The sequence below is a fragment of the Sinocyclocheilus grahami genome, unplaced genomic scaffold (assembly GCF_001515645.1).
Source record: "Sinocyclocheilus grahami isolate Dianchi unplaced genomic scaffold, SAMN03320097.WGS_v1.1 scaffold1216.1, whole genome shotgun sequence".
In the NCBI taxonomy this organism is placed as follows: domain Eukaryota; kingdom Metazoa; phylum Chordata; class Actinopteri; order Cypriniformes; family Cyprinidae; genus Sinocyclocheilus; species Sinocyclocheilus grahami.
Window position 1 is genome coordinate 1 of NW_015506395.1, and position 12,920 is coordinate 12,920.

Sequence of the window (12,920 nt, forward strand, 5' to 3'; positions counted from 1 at the left end):
ATCGAAATAAAGTGTTACCAGGTGTTTTCACATTAGTGAAATTTCACGGATAAGAAGGGCCATTGTCTGCTGTTAACAGCGTAGTGATGCATGAAGTACAGCTCACACAGAAGTTACTTTCAAATCAAGCAGCTTACTTTTGGTCAACATGGCGAATGTGACCAACTTGAACCCATTGCGAAATCTTCACACAAAATTCCCAAACACATGGATTCCTATTGAAATTTCGCTGAACAACAATAAATGTGACCACACTTTAAGACTGCTGAGAACCAGCGTCATCATCTGCAGTACACTGCACAGCTTGAGCAATTAAAACACTTCCATACTTATTTACCTGACAGGGCAGAGAAGAAGGCAGCATCCTCTTCCTCATCATGTGAAGAAGAGCCGCCAACGTCCCCGGTGTGGTCCCACTCCAGAGGGATGGAATCCACACTGACGGGGGTTTCACGGCCCGAGTGCTCCTGAGGTGGCAATAGCAGGCACATGGAGGGCTGGCTGGAGGAGGGGGTGGCCAGTGTCCCTCTGGACTGCTCACCATCAATGACGTCCAGCTGCTCCAAAGACAAAACACTTTAATTCATATCCATATAACATGGCCCATATGCAAAGTTATTTGGACAATTTTGCCACATTTGTCACTGTAAGTGTAATGAAATATACACTACCCTTACCAATTTAAAAAATACCTGTGATGAGTGATGGAGTGATGACATTTTCAGCCGCCATTACTTACTTACTGACCCCAAACATTTGAATGGTAATGTAGCACAAACACACTTTTACACTTTTCTAATTCACAAAAAGACATTAGATAGGTTCCAAACGCTCTCAAATTGTCCAAATACATTAAGGGCCACAGTATGGTATACGAGAGAATGCTTCCAAACGCTGTCCAAATACATTAAGGGCCACAGTATGGTATACGAGAGAATGCAATGAAAAGTGAGCGTATATAATACTATAATACCACTGGTGAGGCGCTGGTGGAATCGGGCCACCCTGCCGAACACCTCTTGACAGTATGTGTGCAGTTCCTCTAACTCATCTTCTATCACAACAGCATCTTGAGGACAGCTCCTCTGAATCAGACCCTCCCCAAAAACGATCAGAGCATCAATCTTATTGGTGTTCAGAGTGATCTCTTTCTTAAAACTCTGGAGGGGAAGAATAAGAAAGTTCAGTTAAATTTAACGCTATCTGTCTATAGACTGACTGAACGACTGAATTTGAAGGAAACGCTTGTTTATTAACCTTCAGCTGTTTCATCTTGTCTTGGAGATGGCTCTCTGAGAAGTTCTCTACATTGGTCAGCTGGAGGTCTATCTCATTCAGCCAGACGAGGAGGCTCTCGCGGGTTCCCTCAAACTCTTCTCTCTGACTTGTGAAATGCTAAATGAGAAAAAAAAGGGAGGAAAAAGAAAATGTGTTGGGAAATGTGTACTCAAGTAAACATAAATGCATAGATGACAAAAAAAAGTAGTGTGTCGGTGTCCTCACCCGGAGTCTGCGTAGTATTGCAGCCACTCTCCTCTGGAGCGCATCCCAGCGCTGGTTCCCCTGATGCACCATGGCCCTGAGTCTGCTGGCTGCATCGGTCCGATTCTCCCGCGCTAGTCGTCTGTACTGGTTATTAATAATTTCCAGCTGGGTCAGACTCTCATGCACTTGCCTTTGGAAAACCTAAAACAACAAATCAAACACTACTAACTATGACCACAAAAACTAATTTCAGAACTGCTATTACTGTTTACTCTATTAAATTAAAGCTGGATATTCAAAAAGATCTACTTTAACACTCAATTTCCATGCATAGAGAGAGTGTGTTTTTAACATTAGAAACATTTCAGAAGTCATGCCTGAATGACTAAAACATTCAGTAAATGAAAAAACTGCTGACAGGCCATAGATGATAGCTTGAGGAATCTGATATTCCCCTAATCGTGTTCCTAAAACATTAGGATGAAACATTTCACTTGCACTAAATGAAGTAAACATAATGCACAGCCATTCGAAGACTCATAGTTTAAAATTTTTTTGGAATAAAACCTCATATTTCTGAAGTTCCTCTTTGGCGTCAGTGTACACAATGTCTGATGAATTGGGTTCAGCAGCAGAGCGCTCAGCCACGTTCAGCCAGACCTCGAAGGAAGAGTAATCCTCCTGAAATTTACACCACAGTCGCCACGTCTCCTCAATCCTGCAAACAGACACGAGTGATTAAAAACAAAGTGTCTTTTATATAAATTTATATTTACATAAATCATAACAATATCATTTAATACTCAATGTGCATGTGTGGGCACTTACTTTTAAATATTTTCATTCATAATATTTATTGTAATTCATGTTATGCTTATTTACCAAATATATGACATTTTCTCAAAACCCATAGTCTGTTCGACTCAAGTGTTTGGTGACGTTACAGGGCATTAAAAATGAAGACATTTTATCATGCAAAGTGAATTTTCACGGATATCCCTTGCTCAGCAGGGAGCTGCGAATTGGAAAACAGTTTCTTAATTTGGATCCAGAGTGAACTGAATCTTCCTTCCCATAAAGGGATGCAACCGAATGACTAAACATCTGTGAGCATTGATGGAGTGTTTGAGATTGGACTCATCTGGATAAATGGCCATACCTCAGCCTCCTCTCCAGAGACGTGGAGCAGATATTTCTCCAGCGCTGGTCCAAGCGCTGCGTGGTCTGCTGGATGGAGTCATTCTCTCCATCACTGCTGCAGGCATCCTCATTGTGCAGAAGCACGTCACACAGGGTGAGAGCAGATGCCACCCTTTCAGTGTGCTGCTCGATGTCATGTTGCAGGTCCTAAACACGCGCATACATACAGTGGGGAAAAAAAGTATTTAGTCAGCCACCAATTGTGCAAGTTCTCCCACTTAAAAAGATGAGAGAGGCCTGTAATTTTCATCATAGGTATACCTCAACTATGAGAGACAAAATGAGAAAAAAAAATCCAGAAAATCACATTGTAGGATTTTTAAAGAATTTATTTGCAAATTAAGGTGGAAAATAAGTATTTGGTCAATAACAAAATTTCATCTCAATACTTTGTTATATACACTTTGTTGGCAATGACAGAGGTCAAACATTTTCTGTAAGTCTTCACAAGGTTTTCACACACGGTTGCTGGTATTTTGGCCCATTCCTCAAGAGCAGTAATGTTTTGGGGCTGTCGCTGGGCAACACAGATTTTCAACCCCCTCCAAAGATTTTCTATGGGGTTGAGATCTGGAGACTGGCTAGGCCACTCCAGGACCTTGAAATGCTTCTTACGAAGCCACTCCTTCGTTGCCCGGGCGGTGTGTTTGGGATCATTGTCATGCTGAAAGACCCAGCCACATTTCATCTTCAATGCCCTTGCTGATGGAAGGAGGTTTTCACTCAAAATCTCACGATACATGGCCCCATTCATTCTTTCGTTTACACGGATCAGTCGTCCTGGTCCCTTTGCAGAAAAACAGCCCCAAAGCATGATGTTTCCACCCCCATGCTTCACAGTAGGTATGGTGTTCTTTGGATGCAACTCAGCATTCTTTCTCCTCCAAACACGACAAGTTGAGTTTTTACCAAAAAGTTATATTTTGGTTTCATCTGACCATATGACATTCTCCCAATCCTCTTCTGGATCATCCAAATGCTCTCCAGCAAACTTCAGACGGGCCTGGACATGTACTGGCTTAAGCAGGGGGACACATCTGGCACTGCAGGATTTGAGTCCCTGGCAGCGCAGTGTGTTACTGATGTAGCCTTTGTTACTTTGGTCCCAGCTCTCTGCAGGTCATTCACTAGGTCCCCCCGTGTGGTTCTGGGATTTTTGCTCACAGTTCTTGTGATCATTTTGACCCCACAGGGTGAGATCTTGCGTGGAGCCCCAGATCAAGGGAGATTATCAGTGGTCTTGTATGTCTTCCATTTTCTAATAAGTGCTCCCACAGTTGATTTCTTCACACCAAGCTGCTTACCTATTGCAGATTCAGTCTTCCCAGCCTAGTGCAGGTCTACAATTTTGTTTCTGGTGTCCTTTGACAGCTCTTTGGTCTTGGCCATGGTGGAGTTTGGAGTGTGACTGTTTGAGGTTGTGGACAGGTGTCTTTTATACTGACAACGAGTTCAAACAGATGCCATTAATACAGGTAACCAGTGGAGGACAGAGGAGCCTCTTAAAGAAGAAGTTACAGGTCTGTGAGAGCCAGAAATCTTGCTTGTTTGTAGGTGACCAAATACTTATTTTACCGAGGAATTTACCAATAAATTCTTTAAAAATCCTACAATGTGATTTTCTGGATTTTTTTTCTCATTTTGTCTCTCATAGTTGAGGTATACCTATGATGAAAATTACAGGCCTCTCGCATCTTTTTAAGTGGGAGAACTTGAAGTGTCAGTACCTGACTGTTTGTCTGCAGTGTTGAGGGCAGTGAGGCCTTGTTCCTCCTGCTGTTCCTCATCATCCAGGATCATAGAAACCTTCTTCACACTCTTAATGCTGCCGCTGCACTCAGACATCAGCTGGACCTGTACATTGCAAAGACACATCATACACGCACCATTACAGTTACTTTTAATACAGGAACTACACATGCACTGAATAAGACAACATGCAAATTTGGTGTTTATGTAAGAGCTGGATTAAGAAGGAAGGGGTATATACTCACGTAGTCTTGTTTAAAAGGAGTGCAGCTGTGTGTAGGTGAGGAGGAGTTCAGCTGGAAGGATTTCCCTTCAGGTGTATTTTGAAAGTGCCAATTCTGTCCTGTGAGTGTGTGAGAGTGGGAGAGAGAGATTTAACTCAGTGCTCAAAACAGGCTACTTTATTTGGGCTGTGATGACAGAAATGGATACAAGAAGTGGAATTATTTAGTTGCATGGATCGTGAAGAATCAAATTTTTCTTGATCTTTTGAAGTAATAGAGATTTATGTACTATGAAAAACATATACAGTGGGTATAGAAAAGAAACACCCCCTTTAAAATAATCACATTTTGTTGCTTTGCAGCCTGAAATGAAGATGGACACAGTTTTTGTTTTATCCAGCTGCATTTACTCAGTGCAACTTGTAACATCCAAGTGAAAGATATAACGCCAACATTTAAATACATTTTTTTATTGAATTTAATATTACTTTTTAATGCAGACTTTAAATTGATAAAGTCTGTTATTGCAGGATAAGGAAGTTGGAACTATATTTAATCCAACAGTAAATCGACAGCCTGTGCCTTAGTGGACCAAAGCTGTGATACTCATTTCACATGCTGCTTTTAAAGGCAGAGGAGCAAAACCAGGCCATTTAATTCTAAGGATAAGAGAGAGCATCAAAAATGGTCATGAAAATATAAAATACTAATGTTATTGGCATAAAAACCATTATGAGTGGATTTCAGGCAAAAAAAGACCCCTTTAAAAACAAAAGCATCAAACATGTCATGTATCCTTCTCCAGTACTGAGCAAAGCTTCAAGAGTGTGAGGTTTAGATAAATGAATGTTATTATCTTTTACATGAGCATGAAAGCTCTGGAGGAGGATGAGCAGGTGCACTGAGCCGTGTGAGAGGAGGGGACGCAACCTTCCTGTGCCCTCTCTTATACTCCCTGAAATCTGGACACGCCGGCTCTCAACCCTCCTCTTTACAAACAGAATCTCCCCACAGGCCCAAGTCTTTCATGATAAGAGCACATAGCAGGACAGGGTGAAGGGAGGATGCTTGCATCTTTTGATTTAAGAGAGAGAAAGTTCTGCACTGAAAGGAAAAATACCAGTCCTTTGATGATCCAGCAAACCAAGTCTATTCATAAGCGTATCGATAGTGATGTGGGAACAGGACAGGATGGAGAGAGAGAATAATGTGGAAAGAGAGTAAGGAGTAGCGGGGAGGTGTGGGACTGTACAGATGTGGATACACCAAAAAAAAATAAAAAAATTTTGCATTCATGAAAACTGAAGCCAAGTGCACGTAAAGGGATATGGAGGCCTACCTAAAGGCTCTCCCAAAGACTTCTTTGTCACCTCAGATGTGAATTCTGGGATTTCGGTGACCTCTGGAGGGAGAGAAAATGAATGGCTAAATCAGCAGTATGACAACCCATTCCAGCATTCAGAGTTCTGGAAAAAGGCTCAGCCACAGACGACGTGCCAATGGACATAACACTGGCTAGAGCTTGTAAAAATTGTCAGTTGCAATCTGATAATGAAAAATATATTTCAATTTTATCGGACTCCAGATTTAGGCACATGAAAAAAAAAAATCATGTGATTACCAGAAAAAAAAATCAGACAGCTTTTTTTTTTGTTGAAATTGGCGATTCATGGCTTGAACACCTTGCTCAATAAAGTCTGGTTACAAAAAGGTGTTTGGTTACACTTTATTTCGATAGTCCACTTTAGACATTCTACTAACTATAAGTAACTTTGTAACTACACGTCAACTAATTCTCATTAATTTGCAACTATATGTCTACTAACTCTCAGTAGACTGTTAGGGTAGGTTTAGGGTTAGTAGAATAAGTTGACAAAGAAAGTGTTAGAAGATATTAAGCAGACAGTCTACTAATACTCTACTAACTGCTAGTTGATATGTAGTTGCAAAGTTACTTACTGTTAATAGAATGTCTAAAGTGGACTATCGAAATAAAGTGTTACCAGGTGTTTTCACATTAGTGAAATTTCGCGGATAAGAAGGGCCATTGTCTGCTGTTAACAGCGTAGTGATGCATGAAGTACAGCTCACACAGAAGTTACTTTCAAATCAAGCAGCTTTCTTTTGGTCAACATGGCGAATGTGACCAACTTGAACCCATTGCGAAATCTTCACACAAAATTCCCAAACACATGGATTCCTATTGAAATTTCGCTGAACAACAATAAATGTGACCACACTTTAAGACTGCTGAGAACCAGCGTCATCATCTGCAGTACACTGCACAGCTTGAGCAATTAAAACACTTCCATACTTATTTACCTGACAGGGCAGAGAAGAAGGCAGCATCCTCTTCCTCATCATGTGAAGAAGAGCCGCCAACGTCCCCGGTGTGGTCCCACTCCAGAGGGATGGAATCCACACTGACGGGGGTTTCACGGCCCGAGTGCTCCTGAGGTGGCAATAGCAGGCACATGGAGGGCTGGCTGGAGGAGGGGGTGGCCAGTGTCCCTCTGGACTGCTCACCATCAATGACGTCCAGCTGCTCCAAAGACAAAACACTTTAATTCATATCCATATAACATGGCCCATATGCAAAGTTATTTGGACAATTTTGCCACATTTGTCACTGTAAGTGTAATGAAATATACACTACCCTTACCAATTTAAAAAATACCTGTGATGAGTGATGACAAAGTTGAATTTTCAGCCGCCATTACTTACTTACTGACCCCAAACATTTGAATGGTAATGTAGCACAAACACACTTTTCAAGGAAGCTAATTCACAAAAAGACATTAGATAGGTTCCAAACGCTCTCAAATTGTCCAAATACATTAAGGGCCACAGTATGGTATACGAGAGAATGCAATGAAAAGTGAGCGTATATAATACCGGGCGGAGACTGGTGAGGCGCTGGTGGAATCGGGCCACCCTGCCGAACACCTCTTGACAGTATGTGTGCAGTTCCTCTAACTCATCTTCTATCACAACAGCATCTTGAGGACAGCTCCTCTGAATCAGACCCTCCCCAAAAACGATCAGAGCATCAATCTTATTGGTGTTCAGAGTGATCTCTTTCTTAAAACTCTGGAGGGGAAGAATAAGAAAGTTCAGTTAAATTTAACGCTATCTGTCTATAGACTGACTGAACGACTGAATTTGAAGGAAACGCTTGTTTATTAACCTTCAGCTGTTTCATCTTGTCTTGGAGATGGCTCTCTGAGAAGTTCTCTACATTGGTCAGCTGGAGGTCTATCTCATTCAGCCAGACGAGGAGGCTCTCGCGGGTTCCCTCAAACTCTTCTCTCTGACTTGTGAAATGCTAAATGAGAAAAAAAAGGGAGGAAAAAGAAAATGTGTTGGGAAATGTGTACTCAAGTAAACATAAATGCATAGATGACAAAAAAAAGTAGTGTGTCGGTGTCCTCACCCGGAGTCTGCGTAGTATTGCAGCCACTCTCCTCTGGAGCGCATCCCAGCGCTGGTTCCCCTGATGCACCATGGCCCTGAGTCTGCTGGCTGCATCGGTCCGATTCTCCCGCGCTAGTCGTCTGTACTGGTTATTAATAATTTCCAGCTGGGTCAGACTCTCATGCACTTGCCTTTGGAAAACCTAAAACAACAAATCAAACACTACTAACTATGACCACAAAAACTAATTTCAGAACTGCTATTACTGTTTTCTCTATTAAATTAAAGCTGGATATTCAAAAATATCTACTTTAACACTCAATTTCCATGCATAGAGAGAGTGTGTTTTTAACATTAGAAACATTTCAGAAGTCATGCCTGAATGACTAAAACATTCAGTAAATGAAAAAACTGCTGACAGGCCATAGATGATAGCTTGAGGAATCTGATATTCCCCTAATCGTGTTCCTAAAACATTAGGATGAAACATTTCACTTGCACTAAATGAAGTAAACATAATGCACAGCCATTCGAAGACTCATAGTTTAAAATTTTTTTGGAATAAAACCTCATATTTCTGAAGTTCCTCTTTGGCATCAGTGTACACAATGTCTGATGAATTGGGTTCAGCAGCAGAGCGCTCAGCCACGTTCAGCCAGACCTCGAAGGAAGAGTAATCCTCCTGAAATTTACACCACAGTCGCCACGTCTCCTCAATCCTGCAAACAGACACGAGTGATTAAAAACAAAGTGTCTTTTATATAAATTTATATTTACATAAATCATAACAATATCATTTAATACTCAATGTGCATGTGTGGGCACTTACTTTTAAATATTTTCATTCATAATATTTATTGTAATTCATGTTATGCTTATTTACCAAATATATGACATTTTCTCAAAACCCATAGTCTGTTCGACTCAAGTGTTTGGTGACGTTACAGGGCATTAAAAATGAAGACATTTTATCATGCAAAGTGAATTTTCACGGATATCCCTTGCTCAGCAGGGAGCTGCGAATTGGAAAACAGTTTCTTAATTTGGATCCAGAGTGAACTGAATCTTCCTTCCCATAAAGGGATGCAACCGAATGACTAAACATCTGTGAGCATTGATGGAGTGTTTGAGATTGGACTCATCTGGATAAATGGCCATACCTCAGCCTCCTCTCCAGAGACGTGGAGCAGATATTTCTCCAGCGCTGGTCCAAGCGCTGCGTGGTCTGCTGGATGGAGTCATTCTCTCCATCACTGCTGCAGGCATCCTCATTGTGCAGAAGCACGTCACACAGGGTGAGAGCAGATGCCACCCTTTCAGTGTGCTGCTCGATGTCATGTTGCAGGTCCTAAACACGCGCATACATACAGTGGGGAAAAAAAGTATTTAGTCAGCCACCAATTGTGCAAGTTCTCCCACTTAAAAAGATGAGAGAGGCCTGTAATTTTCATCATAGGTATACCTCAACTATGAGAGACAAAATGAGAAAAAAAAATCCAGAAAATCACATTGTAGGATTTTTAAAGAATTTATTTGCAAATTATGGTGGAAAACAAGTATTTGGTCAATAACAAAATTTCATCTCAATACTTTGTTATATACACTTTGTTGGCAATGACAGAGGTCAAACATTTTCTGTAAGTCTTCACAAGGTTTTCACACACGGTTGCTGGTATTTTGGCCCATTCCTCAAGAGCAGTAATGTTTTGGGGCTGTCGCTGGGCAACACGGATTTTCAACCCCCTCCAAAGATTTTCTATGGGGTTGAGATCTGGAGACTGGCTAGGCCACTCCAGGACCTTGAAATGCTTCTTACGAAGCCACTCCTTCGTTGCCCGGGCGGTGTGTTTGGGATCATTGTCATGCTGAAAGACCCAGCCACATTTCATCTTCAATGCCCTTGCTGATGGAAGGAGGTTTTCACTCAAAATCTCACGATACATGGCCCCATTCATTCTTTCGTTTACACGGATCAGTCGTCCTGGTCCCTTTGCAGAAAAACAGCCCCAAAGCATGATGTTTCCACCCCCATGCTTCACAGTAGGTATGGTGTTCTTTGGATGCAACTCAGCATTCTTTCTCCTCCAAACACGACAAGTTGAGTTTTTACCAAAAAGTTATATTTTGGTTTCATCTGACCATATGACATTCTCCCAATCCTCTTCTGGATCATCCAAATGCTCTCCAGCAAACTTCAGACGGGCCTGCATTGAAGATTAAATGTGGCTGGGTCTTTCAGCATGACAGTGATCCCAAACACACCGCCCGGGCAACGAAGGAGTGGCTTCGTAAGAAGCATTTCAAGGTCCTGGAGTGGCCTAGCCAGTCTCCAGACCTCAACCCCATAGAAAATCTTTGGAGGGAGTTGAAAATCCGTGTTACCCAGCGACAGCCCCAAAACATTACTGCTCTAGAGGAGATCTGCATGGAGGAATGGGCCAAAATACCAGCAACAGTGTGTGAAAACCTTGTGAAGACTTACAGAAAACGTTTGACCTCTGTCATTGCCAACAAAGGGTATATAACAAAGTATTGAGATGAAATTTTGTTATTGACCAAATACTTATTTTCCACCATAATTTGCAAATAAATTCTTAAAAAATCCTACAATGTGATTTTCTGGATTTTTTTTCTCATTTTGTCTCTCATAGTTGAGGTATACCTATGATGAAAATTACAGGCCTCTCTCATCTTTTTAAGTGGGAGAACTTGCACAATTGGTGGCTGACTAAATACTTTTTTGCCCCACTGTATGTTAAAGGTCATTCCTGTCACTTTATCAAACAGATGAAAGATAAGCCTAACTTCAACCAGCTTTGTATTGTTATAATGTCGGTAGTATATGGAATTTTTTTTGTTAAAACCACACATCAAACTTCCACATTTTTTGTAATTCTGCCAATGGACAGTCAGACTGACAGAGAGGTGGTACCCAAATCAGAAGTGCATTATGAGTGTTGAAGTTTTTGGCAAAAGGGAATGCCATAGCCCTTTTTCTGATTTTAGAAATGTTTTCACGTTTACACTGCATAGACAGTCATGTTTTATTGGAAGCTTATTTTGCCAGCAATTAATTAGCCCTTTAAAAAGTCTGTATATCATGAAAAAGAGTAATCGGAAATAATTAATTTCAATGAAAGACAATTAAATTAACCAAATATTATTAATAAATGAATCCAAATTTTGATTTTAAAAATCATAGCAAAAATATCATAACATCCCTCAAACTAGACAAATTCACCTGATTAGGAAAAAAAAGCATTATTTTATATCATATTAAGGCTTCTTTTCAGACAATCTATCTGGAATAAGTTGTTGCATCGGCAAGATTTCTCACCTGTTTATGCATTTATAAAAAAATTAACAAAAATCTGCCAGTCCCACAAGACAAAATACACCTATACTAATTTACAATCTGGTATTTCAGCTGATTGAATATTCAATTATATCCTTTTTATAAACTCTTGATTTGCTGACCTGTTGCTCAGTCAGTCTCTTTTGGATCTCATCTCTATGGCAGATACTGTAGTGAATGGGTTTGGCCAGCTCAGCTTCAATGCCAGTGAGCCAAGAGCGAAGGTTATTCATGTTCTTATCCAACTGCTGCACTGTCACCAGGGTTTCTGTAAGCTTTTTCACCCTGAAAGAGAGAGAGATTACATATTCATTTTGAATCCAGAGCATTATCATAAAGACCATTTTGGAAAAAAACTTGTGATACCATAAATTATCATGGATGTTTTGATTAAAACCTGAATGTGACCAAAAGTCCTCTATAATCTCCACTAGATATAATCCAAATTTTGATTTTAAAAATCATAGCAAAAATATCATAACATCCCTCAAACTAGACAAATTCACCTGATTAGGAAAAAAAAGCATATTAAGGCTTCTTTTCAGACAATCTATCTGGAATAAGTTGTTGCATCGGCAAGATTTCTCACCTGTTTATGCATTTATAAAAAAATTAACAAAAATCTGCCAGTCCCACAAGACAAAATACACCTATACTAATTTACAATCTGGTATTTCAGCTGATTGAATATTCAATTATATCCTTTTTATAAACTCTTGATTTGCTGACCTGTTGCTCAGTCAGTCTCTTTTGGATCTCATCTCTATGGCAGATACTGTAGTGAATGGGTTTGGCCAGCTCAGCTTCAATGCCAGTGAGCCAAGAGCGAAGGTTATTCATGTTCTTATCCAACTGCTGCACTGTCACCAGGGTTTCTGTAAGCTTTTTCACCCTGAAAGAGAGAGAGATTACATATTCATTTTGAATCCAGAGCATTATCATAAAGACCATTTTGGAAAAAAACTTGTGATACCATAAATTATCATGGATGTTTTGATTAAAACCTGAATGTGACCAAAAGTCCTCTATAATCTCCACTAGATACAATGCCATTTTTTTTAATGAAAAAGACTAACCCCTTTATTAATCATTCAAGTAACTGTTTTCTTTGGTATCTGAGACTGTGTAGTTTGACAGGAACCCAATGAAATCAAAGATCAGCGTGCTACGCTTGCCGTGAAACACACACACACAAAAAAAAAGGTCTGATAACCCCAGGTCAGATGAAACAAACACAGACAAAGGGTGTTTGTCCCATAGGGATTAGATTGAACCATTTAAGTGTGACAGTGTGAAGCTTCTCGTTACGTTGTTCGAGTGACCGCATGTCCTCGCAAACCGTCTGAGCAGCCATACCTGCAGATGGCCGGCTGCGTGATTATAGCGTGCCTGAGTACACACTGTCCCCCTGGCCCCATTGTGCCCCGTTCATAAAAGATAATATGAGGTGACAGACCATTGCCCCCCCCCCCCCCCCCCCCCCCCCCCCCCCC

The 12,920-nt window shown here is 40.7% G+C and overlaps 1 protein-coding gene across 1 annotated transcript in view; it reads right to left on the reverse strand.

The window, feature by feature from the left end:
• Positions 1-337: 337 nt before the first annotated feature.
• Positions 338-12,920, reverse strand: part of LOC107568118 (nesprin-2-like) — a gene marked incomplete at its 3' end in the record, with an annotated part of 87,994 nt that continues 75,411 nt past the window's right edge. Inside the window, 16 exon segments of the mRNA XM_016253968.1 lie at positions 338-557; positions 966-1,160; positions 1,258-1,395; positions 1,504-1,686; positions 2,053-2,203; positions 2,645-2,832; positions 4,378-4,379; positions 4,413-4,539; positions 4,680-4,777; positions 6,981-7,200; positions 7,554-7,748; positions 7,846-7,983; positions 8,092-8,274; positions 8,641-8,791; positions 9,233-9,420; positions 12,157-12,319. Coding sequence (XP_016109454.1) covers positions 338-557; positions 966-1,160; positions 1,258-1,395; positions 1,504-1,686; positions 2,053-2,203; positions 2,645-2,832; positions 4,378-4,379; positions 4,413-4,539; positions 4,680-4,777; positions 6,981-7,200; positions 7,554-7,748; positions 7,846-7,983; positions 8,092-8,274; positions 8,641-8,791; positions 9,233-9,420; positions 12,157-12,319 — 2,540 coding nt within the window.